Below are 10420 nucleotides of genomic sequence, written 5' to 3'. Positions count from 1 at the left end.
CAACCATAGATTTGACATGCTTCACTAAGAAATGAAACGGAAGGATCCCTACATTTATTTTTCCTCCCATCAAAATAGTATTGACACAAGACCACAAACCTTGGGCGGGAATGGAACAAAAGGGAACTATTTGCATTCACAGTAAATGGATCACACGTGAAATATTTAGTTCCCAGTTTTAACAAGTCAATATAAACCACACAGAGAGAAAATTCTTTGTCTCCAGGCCTCCTTTTCAAAACAATTGCAGCAGGTACTGCACAACTGCAGACAATAATGTCCTAATGCATTAGAGCCTAAGTCCCCTAAAGGCATTCAAGTTAAGAGGGCTCAAGCCTACAAATGATTATTCAGTACCTGCTTCTCAGTCTCCACCACATCCTACTTGTATTCCCAGGGCCTCATCCTCATTAAATGTTTAGCAAGTAGGTGAATGTTGTACGTCCATGTGAAAGATACTGGCATTCCTAGGGTGCTTAGCAGAGTTGCAGTCACATAGTAGGTATCCAATAAGTGATTAAATAGGAAGGAAAACAGATACTGCCTTCGAGAGGTCATGGGCTAAACTAGGGCCGGGAAAAGCACTTGGCCCTGTGCTGGAAATAGAAGTGAGTCCTGGCCCTTGGAAACAGAAGTGAGTCAGGCTTGAGGGAGGCACGAGGGAGTTCAGAACCACTGAAGGAGTGTCTAGTTCCTACTTGTAATTGTTTTCCCCTTCAGTGCACCACACAACACAACAGGGCTAGTCCCCTATCAGGGCCACCACTCGACCGGGCTGGGGAGAACAGGAGGCACTCCCACATCGCTCCACTTCTCTGTATTCCACTTTAATTAATTTTTATATTTTGAATAAAATTACACCCACTCTCTTCCATTATGGTGAACACTTAAAATTACATTTATGGAAAATTACATTTACGCAAACTTGTTTAAAAGCCAAATCCCACACCTAGGCTATTGGCCAAAATCCATTTAAAGGGTATATTAAGTAAATTAGTTGAGCTGATTAAAAACACCTTCATCAAAGTAGAGCCTTGGTGCCAACAATATTAAGAGTTGAACTATTGATTACACTTTTTTTTCACAGCTGATAATACATTAGCAGGGAGGAAAACTGATTACTGCTCACCTCCACTTTACAGGTGTAACTACTGATGGGAGTGACGCGGTAAGGTGGGAGGGCATAAAGGGAGGGGACGGGGCCTAGGTCAGGAGGGACGCAGACGAGAAAGGGAGAGGAGGAGTGGAGGCTGGTGGCCGGAGCGGGCAGAGGTCAGACGCGTCGAAGGCGGGCGCCGTGCGGGCAAAGCCGCGGCCACCTCTACCTTAGCCCGTCGGGCCGGACACCAGCCGCTGCAGCGAGCCCGGCGGACGCTGGAAACGCGCACAGGGTCGCTCCCGCTCCCGGCCGCCAGAGGGCGCGGCCGGCGATGGCGCGGCGGAGCCGGAGGAGGGAGGAGGGGAGCCGGCGGAGAAGGGTCAGCCGCGGCGGCAGGGCGGCGGCGGCGGCAGCGGCAGCGGCGCAGCTCCGCTCCCCGCGCGTCTCCCGTACCCGCGCCCAGGTAGGGCGCGCAGCCTCCGCCGCCGGGATGCGGCCGCCCGCCTGCTGGTGGCTGCTCGCGCCGCCGGCGCTGCTCGCGCTCCTCACCTGCTCCCTGGGTAAGTAGCGGGCGGCCAGGCGCGCAAAGGCGAGGCGTGGGGGGTACGCGGGCACAGTCGCCCGTGCCCCGGTCGGCGCGGGGAGGAAGGCGCCGGGCGGCCCAGCCCTGCCCCGCCGGCGCGCGCGTCCCGCCGTCCGGTCCCCGCTGTGCCGCGCCGTCAGCAGCGCCCCCTCGCGGCGCCCAGGTGGGACTCGGCCCCGGGACCCAAGGCGTGCCCGCTCGGCCCCTTTCGGTCCTGGGTCCCCGCCGCCGCCCCGGCCCGAGACTTGCGTCTCCATGCCTCCTCCGCCCCGAGCAGGCTGGCGGCGGGGCGGCGAGGGCGCAGCGGCCGCCCCCACAGGAAGCGCGCAGGAACTGTGCCACCGAAGAAACTTTGAAAGAGCGCGAGTGGCGGCGGCGGTCCCGCCCCCTTGGCTTCCGCCCGTGCTCCGCCGTCCTGCGCGCCCCGCGCCGGGCGGGAGGCTGGACGGGAGCCCTCGAGGCGGCCCCCGAGGTCGCGCGGCTCCTGCTCGACCCCCAGGGGCGAGGACGGCGGTCCCGGTGTCCGCTCGCCTCTCCGTAGGGCCTTCAGGACGTGCCCTGGCCCCTGAGGATAAGCGGCCAGCTGCGCGCCAGCCGTTCTCGGATTCCGACCCGGAGGAGGACAGGGTCGCCCGCTGGGCCTCCGCGGGAGCGGCCGCGGCGGGGAGGACGCCGTGGGGAGGCTTGCTCCTGTCTCAGGTCTCCGCTGGGGACATCAGGGGACGCGTCTGCGAGCAGTGCTTGCCCGGTCTCCTGCTGCTGTAATGTCCATCCTTTTTTATTTCCATTCTCCTCGCAAGGGCATTTCCCTCCTTTATCGTAAAACGATGTGATAAAAGTTAAAAAAAAAAAAAAAAAAAAAGCAGCCTGTAATTGACTTTCATGATAAGATTTGTTCAAGTTTGAAATCTTGAGCGAAAAATTATTTTCTTTTCAGACTGCTGCAGAGTTGTTGTCCTCTAACCCAGACTTGCTGGTGTTTCCAGCTTGTGAAAAGGCAGAAATTTCAGATTTTTTAGAAATGGCAGAATGGTGCAGTTTAGGAAAAGACGTAGCGTTATTGCGCGCTGTTCTTGTTGGCCCACCCGAGCCTTTAAAGCCCGTTTTTATTTGTATTTAAGCTCTCCGAATAAGGATTAATTTGCTGCTTCTGTGTACTTATGGCATTTCTATAGGCGATCAGTAAGTGTGGGAAAAGAGCAAGATTAGTTGGTAATTAATTGTTTACATGCATGATTAATTAGCCAGCAGTGTAATTAAAAATATTAGGGCACTTGGGCAGAGAAGGCTGTAGTTGGTCTTGGGGGGCAACTGAATTTGGCTGTTATCGGCTTCAGTGGAAGATAAGGCATTGCTAGGTGGCAGCCCTGGGAGAAAGGGAGGTTGGAGGTTTGGGAAAGCGACTGGGTGACTGCTGGCTGCATCAGTTGGCTTGTTGCCTGGATGTTTTGCAACTAACCAAATGGGTGGGTGGTAGCTGAAATTGGCATTCTATTTATAGCACTGCACTTTATAATGCTGTACTGGGGGTATAATATTTGTATATGATATATACAACATATGGGCTGAAATGCACATTTGTATTGCTGTGTATTTTTTACTACCCGTAGGGGAATATTTGCACTGTCCAAATTTGATAATACACTGAAGGACATTCAGAATGCACTAAAATGTCAACACATTTTTAGAGATGTCTGTTAGCCTTGTGAAGTTGTCAGATAAGCACAATAAATAAGACATAAAATGCATTAAAAGGTCCCTGTGAGACATTTGGGCTTTGTGAACTGGCTTTCATGAGTTGGCACAAACGGGAGGCTGTATTCTTCGAGGTCTGAAGTGAATCATGAATACCTTTTATGGAGCTCTGCTTCGATTTAGGGGAAGGGCACTGACACGTATAAAGATGTCCCCACTCACGATGTTCTTGGAATCTTGCTGAAACAGACAATGTGACAGGCGTTTTGAGGCATGTGAACAATCTTGATAGTTTATAAATACCTTAAATATTCCCATATAAAATGGGCCTGACTATATAGTTTCCCTACAAACTAGAACATACTTGTTTATGTGTTTAGAGAAAAGGCAATATAGAAAATTTCTTTTAAACCCACATACATATACAGACACAGTTCACTGCAACTTTGGTTCTAAAGTCTGGCACCAGTTTCAGAATGGGAAGATTGATTCAAGCATCCATTTGTTAGCTGTGTGGCTTTTAGTGGTTTTGAGCTTCTGTTTTCTCATATGAACAGGACGCATGGACTGGATAGAATGCTAGCACTTCGCCATCTCTTGCAGTTTTAACATACCCCGTTGTAGCAGAGACTGCCAGCTGCCTGCACAGTAACCCTTTGGCCCCTGTTTTCCTAACAAAACTAATATAATCCGGGTTGGGGGGAAGGGTGGAGGAATGATGGTGGGGTGGTGGTGGCAACGGTGGCAGCAGCAGTGTGAAACATTTCTCTCAGTGGCCTTTGCATATGGGGGCAGCTAGTCTCTCAGAGCTATCTTTAGAGATTGTTGTGTGTGGCTCCTGGTAAAGCTCGTTCAAGGTGGCCAACTCAGCTGGGATGCACGCCTTTTTGTTCTGTGTTATCTTCCTTCCCATTGCCTATTAAGTGGATCTGATGGATGGAGCCATGGTGGCCATCTTGTGACCATGAGGTGACCTTGAAGATGGAAGCCAGCATAAGGATGGTAGAGGAGAAAGGTAGAAGAAGCCTGGATGCCGGATGGGTGTGGAGCATCATGCCAACTCTGCATTGCCTGTTTGCAGACTTGTATTGCATGAGATTGTATGCAGCCAAACCCAATCCTATTGCCAAACCTAATCCTAATTGATAGAAGAAGCTTATTCGAACCAATTATGTTGATAAAATAATAGGTATTAGCTTTTATTTTTCACAACTCTGTCTCTTCTCTGTGTGAGCCAATTTTGCATTTCTTAGCACCTGCCAAAATTGGGGATGGTTTTTCATTCTGAGCCAGGTCTTGCCCAGATTCCTTTCATTGCAATGAGTCAAATTTTAGGACACCAAGAGTCAGACCTAATTCCAGGTTGTTTTGTGTGTTTTGATTCTTAAAACCTCTTTGTTTCTTAAGCAGTATGCACATATTATTGGCACAGATTTTAATCTTCTGGATGGATTCTTTGTCATCCAGGTAGTCCAGGACCCCCGAATTGGCATGACCCCCCCTGGTCATGGACTTGACCCAGGGGAGTTTGCCAGTAGCGGACAGCTAAGCTAGTGGGAGGGAGGGAGAGCATCTGTTTCAAATCGCAGTGTGAATTGAAAGGAGATGTGGTAACCTCCTTGGGGACAAACATTGTGGGCTCGGTATTTGAGCACTTCCTTATAAGTGGCTCTTGGAGCCAGGTTTTTTTGTGTGTTTTACTAGACTTGTTATGAAGCAAGCAAGCGAGCATAATTTTTAGGCATAAAGGTATTACTTAGAGAAAAGTTGCAAATGTTCTATGTTTTTCCTCTTGTAGCACTCCATGTGATCCATCTTTGGCTTTGCACAGATTACTTCTTAAGAACAATATTTGGGAGTCTCCATAGATTAGTCCTATCTTTCCCATGGTAAAGGAAAAGTTGTGAGTTTCAAGGGTTCATCAGACCTATTGAGGAAGTTCTTCCTTGCTACCATGATTTCAAAGTTCTAGTCACTAAGTAACCCCCACAGAAACCTGATTTAATGTAGGTGTTGACTTGAACTACTAGAATAATGTCAATTTAAAAATCATATTAAAAGGAAAAACTGCCCAAAGCGTCTCATTTATTCAGAGTAATGTGGGTACCTACTATGTGTCAGGCATCATGATATTGCAGAAACAAGACAGATTCAGTCTGTCTCTACCCTTGGGGAGCTTGCACCCCAAAAGGCAAGGTGATATTAACCAGTAACGACTGCAGAACGAATTGTGTCTGTGCTAAATGCTGTGGAAGAGATGTCCGGGATGCTGTGAGAACATGTTGCAGGGACACAGATGGCTTTTGCCTAGACTGGGGAGATGGATCTCAACAGGGAGCCATCTTGCACCTCAGGGAACGTTTGTTGCTGTATGGATACTTCTTGGTTATCCCAGGGCCGGGTTTGGCAGAGGGTGCTGCTGACATCTAGAGTTGGATGCCGCTGAACATGCTACAGGGGCACAGGACAGTTCCACCCTACCATCGAACAATTCAGTATTGGATCCAAAATGCCAGCAGTGCCAAGGTTGAGAAACTGTGGGGTAAGGGTCAAGGAAGGCTTCCTAGAAGATGGGACGTTAGAGCTCAGACCCGAAGGGGAAGCAGAGATCGGGTAAGTGGGGGGCAGAGCTTGGTGGTGAAAGAGCCAAGTGGAGAGAGGACAGAGGACCGAAAGGCTGGCAAGATCAGTAGGGGCCAGGTTAGGCAGGGCCTTGCACATCGGGGACGGATTTTGGGGTCTTCCTTAGAGCAGAGGGAAGTGTTTGAAGGGCTGTAATGGGGCAGTATGTGATATGGCTGCCATTTCCTGATGGATGTCCCATGGAGCAGGAGTTGGAGGGGGCTGTCGTGGATGTGGGGAACTGTGAGGAGGCTGCTGGAGACAGGTTGTGAGAGATGATTAAGAATCTCCCAGACTCAGGGACTGATTGGGTTTAGTGTGCTGAGAGAAAGGGTGGGGGCAAGAATGAGTCATACATTTCTGTCACATCCACCATGGGTAGTAGTGCTGTTTACTAACTTGGGCACTGAAGGAGGAGGACCAGGTTTCCAGAAACAGTTTTATGTAGTTCAGTGTACATAACATATGGTTTATTAAGTGTAATGAATTCTAAGTGTATAGTTCTGTGGCATTAAGTACTTACACCATTTTTTGAAATGTACTTTGACTTTTAATTTTAGTGGGAGGTGAAGCTGAATAAGTTCAGTTTTGGACACATTGAGTTCAGAATGCTTGTGAGATGGCCCGGTACTGTGTCAGGTGAGCAGTTAGATATTTGGGTCTGTAGAGGACAGGTCTGGCTGGAAGGTATTTTGGGGGGGGTCATTATATTAGGTGGCAATTTGAGTAGGTTTTGTTTTGTTTTTTTTTTAAAGAGTTGGGTGTCTGTCTGGGCATGGTGGCTCAAACCTGTAATCCCAGCACTTTAGAAGGCTGAGGCAGGCAGATCATTTGAGGTCAGGAGTTCAGGACCAGCCTGGCCAACAAGGTGAAACCCTGTCTCTACTAAAAATACAAAAAAATTAGCCGGGTGTGGTGACGCGTGTTTGTAGTCCCAGCTACTCAGGAGGCTGAGGCAGGAGAATCGCTTGAACCCAGGAGGCCGAGGTTGTAGTGAGCAAAGATTGTACCACTGTACTCCAGTCTGGGTGACAGAGTGAGACTCTATCTAAAAAAAAAAAGAAAGTTGGCAGGTCTGGCTCTGTTGCCCAGGCTGGACCTGAACTCCTGGCCTCAAGTGATCTGTCTGCCTCAGTCTCCCAGTCAGCTGAGACTACAGGCATGTTCCACTGCACTTGGTTGTTTTATTGTGTGTTTTTTGTGGTTTTGTGTGTGTGTGTGTGTGTGTGTGTGTTTTAAAGGAAGAGAGCCTTGATTAACAGAATAAATTCATTTAAGCATTTATTCAAAATGTATGTATACCAAGATTTGGTAGAAGTTGGAAAGTAGTCTTTATCTACATATATCTACATGTGAAGCTGAAGGTTTAGACAAAACAAAAATGAAAACAAAAACAAGTACAAGTGTCATCAAATAAGAGGTGAACGTATCTTAAGTATAGCAGCGTCAATTCCTTCTAGGGATATGACTTATTTTCTCTCCTAAAAGAATATTTTATGTAGCTGAAAAGATGATATATTTTAGTTTACATCATTACTTCCCCGTAAGAAACTCAAGGCTCTTTACATACCACGTTGAATTTGTCTTCTCCGGATCCTTCACGGGGGAGATGGAGGAGCTTGGTTTTCATTTATGAGCTGAATGAAGTCAAGAAAGTTAAACGGCCACAGCCTGTTGTGAAAATAGCCACATTCAGTTACCTTGAGTTCCTGTCTAGTTGCGCATCTTAGTGCCTGTCAGACCTCAGCACATATGAGAATCATCTGAGTGTGTTAAAGAAGCTCCTGTTTGTTAAAATGCAGATTCTTGCGTTCCGGCTCCAGATTTTCTGATTCAGAAGATCTGAAATGAGACCTCCAGGTAAGCTGTCTGTGAGGCCAGGTGTGAGAACCCTGCCTGGGCCACCATAGGCCCAGGTATAAACTAAGACTCTTACTGGGTGATTTCTGTGAACATCTGTGGAATATAATGATGATTGAGGCCGGATGCAGTGGCTCACACCTGTAATCCCGGCACTTTGGGAGGCCGAGGCGGGCGGATCATGAGGTCAGGGGTTCCATACCAGCTTGGTCAACATAGTGAAACCCTGTCTCTAAAAAAAATTAGCCGGGCGTGGTGGCGGGTGCTTGTAATCCCAGCTCCTCAGGAGACTGAGGCGGGAGAATCGGAGGTCACAGTGAGCCAAGATCACGCCACTGCACTCCAGCCCCGGCGACAGTGCGAGACTCCATCTCAACAAAACAAAAGATGGTTGATGGTGGTTTTGCCTTAAAACAAGTAAGGAGTTGTTCTGGAGAGAGCAAAGTGTGGCATTGAGGCCTATTCCTCAGTCAGGTCTTTTGTGTACTTGGGAAAGGAACTGGAAACACCAGAACTAAAACTAAGAAGTCTGTCTCAGGCGCCAGGATCATTTGGGAAATTTTTAAGTGCTGTTGAGGAAACCATAGTCCGTGGAGCTTGAGTATCAAAAGTTAGAGCCGTGAGTTATTAAAGCAAAGGTTTTTGGGCAATATACAAATAAGTTTCTAAAGGCTTAGAGCGTCTGAGATTGTGTGTACCATGGATTGAGTGGTACTGACAGGAGTGCTTACCTTATCTGTCTGTCTTTATCCATCCATCCTCCCGTCTGCACACTAGGGATACTTTTAAAAACCTACTTTTTGTAATTAATAAGATGCCCAAAAGTTAATCATAAATTTTTATAAGTTAAGGCTGACAGTTAACTGTTCAGTAGTACACTTGCAATTTAAAGGAATTACGTAAAGTGCTAATTTTTTTTTTTGTTTGAATATTTGCTGTGTTCCTCTTTGGTGTGTTCTGTAGTAGGCTGTGTGACCAGGGATTTTTCTGACTCTTCCTATGACTTAGGCTATGGAACATGCTAGTGAGGGTGGGGTTTGAAATCTCACCCCCCAAAACTATTTTGAGTTGCAATCTTCTGGTTTGCATATCCTGAGTGATTGTTTTTAAACAAGATGCAAATCAAAGTAGGAAATGATCTTTTCCCTCTTAAATATATATAGTTATTTTCTATTTTTCTCTCTTTTTTTTTTTACCATCTACTGTCCTTCCTGTAAATATATTTATCTTCTGGCCCATAGAATATGTTGGTCTCCTCAAACTTTGTTGTCAAGTGAAGAAAAGCTAATATTCCAGTATTTCCCATGACTTCTGTGATAAAACAGGAGAGGAGTTTCAGATGGAGCTAGATCGTATCTGAGTCGATAGTGGGCTCAAAGGGGGAATGTCGTGTCTGCACACTTGCTGCCTCACTGTGGTAGGAGGCTTGGCCTCCTTTCTCGCTACTTCTCTCCGCTGGCTGAATTGTCCTGGCATCTTTACAAGCAGCAGATCTCTCTTCCTAAGAGTTTACTGTTTGGCACTTGAGCAAAAGGCTCAATAGGTTTTACCATGGACCAGGTACTTTTTTGAACCTGAACATACAAGAACTCACTTAATTCTTATTCCATTGTTTCCCTCTACAGGGAGGGAAACAGGCTCAGAGAGGCGGCTTAACTGTTAAGTGGCAGAGCCTGGATTTGAACCTAGGAGGTTTGAGTGTACTTTTGTACTCTGTACTTTGACCTTATGCTGTACGACTTCTCAGGCAGGGCCCCGGCCCGGGTCTCCTCTGCTGCCACATCTTTCTGTTGTACCGTGTAGCTTTAAGGAGCGAGTTCTTTGAATGGATTCGTTAAACAGCTGCCTTCTCTCCTGCTGCTCCTCCCCATCTGATCATTCCTTTAGTCTCCTTTGCAGTTTTGTCCTTAAATGTTGGGGTTCCCATGAGCCGTCCTTGGCCTCACAAGCCTTGGCTTCCGTTCTGGTGCGCTGTGAAGATTCTGGTGCTGCAGCTGCTGTCGCACGCACACCCCTGTGCTGGTCTTATCCCTGCACCTGGCTGTCCTGTGTGTCTGCACTCGCGTATCCTCAGGACGCGGGGGACCAAGTTGCCTTTCCTTACACGTGCTATCCTGCTTTATTCTCAGAAGCCCCAGGCCCTCCCCTCTCGCCACCCACCCCGGTGCTCTGTCTCAGAGTCTGCAGCTTCTGCTTCTTTAGTGGCCCCACCCCTCCCCTGCTCACTGCCACCTTAACTGAGGCCCTTAGCGCTCCTTGCTTGGCTCCAGTGGCCTTCCCACTGGCATGTTTGTGTCCTTTCTTGTCCTCCCACAGCCATCCCACACACTGCCTCCAGAAAGCTGGCTTGGGCACACTGCCTCCAGAAAGCTGGCTTGGGCATACCCTCCTTAAAACCTCGAACAGCTGTTCCTGGCTCAGGAAAAGCCTGACTCCCCAGTACCACCCCCTCTTATGATATGGCCCCTGGTACCTTCAGCCTCATTTCTAGCCCCAGCCACCCCTCCCCACAGCGGTCCCTGCCCGGGTCACCCCCTCCCCACAGGGGTCCCTGCCCGGGT

The 10420-nt window shown here is 48.3% G+C and overlaps 1 protein-coding gene across 2 annotated transcripts in view; it reads left to right on the top strand.

The window, feature by feature from the left end:
- Window positions 1–1409: 1409 nt before the first annotated feature.
- B3GLCT (beta 3-glucosyltransferase) overlaps window positions 1410–10420 on the top strand; it is a 113757-nt gene continuing 104746 nt past the window's right edge. The window contains exon 1 of one of the 2 annotated variants that reach the window (XM_023208776.2): window positions 1410–1659. In XM_023208776.2, coding sequence (XP_023064544.1) covers window positions 1431–1659 — 229 coding nt within the window. In that variant the 5' untranslated portion in view covers window positions 1410–1430. Of the gene's footprint in view, window positions 1660–7704; window positions 7860–10420 lie in introns of those variants that run through there. The other variant, XM_023208777.1, reaches the window with a different exon arrangement.

Source organism: Piliocolobus tephrosceles, chromosome X, assembly GCF_002776525.5.
Source record: "Piliocolobus tephrosceles isolate RC106 chromosome X, ASM277652v3, whole genome shotgun sequence".
In the NCBI taxonomy this organism is placed as follows: Eukaryota; Metazoa; Chordata; class Mammalia; order Primates; family Cercopithecidae; genus Piliocolobus; species Piliocolobus tephrosceles.
Note: the sequence above shows the minus strand (reverse complement) of the source record. Positions and strands in the feature narration are given on the sequence as shown.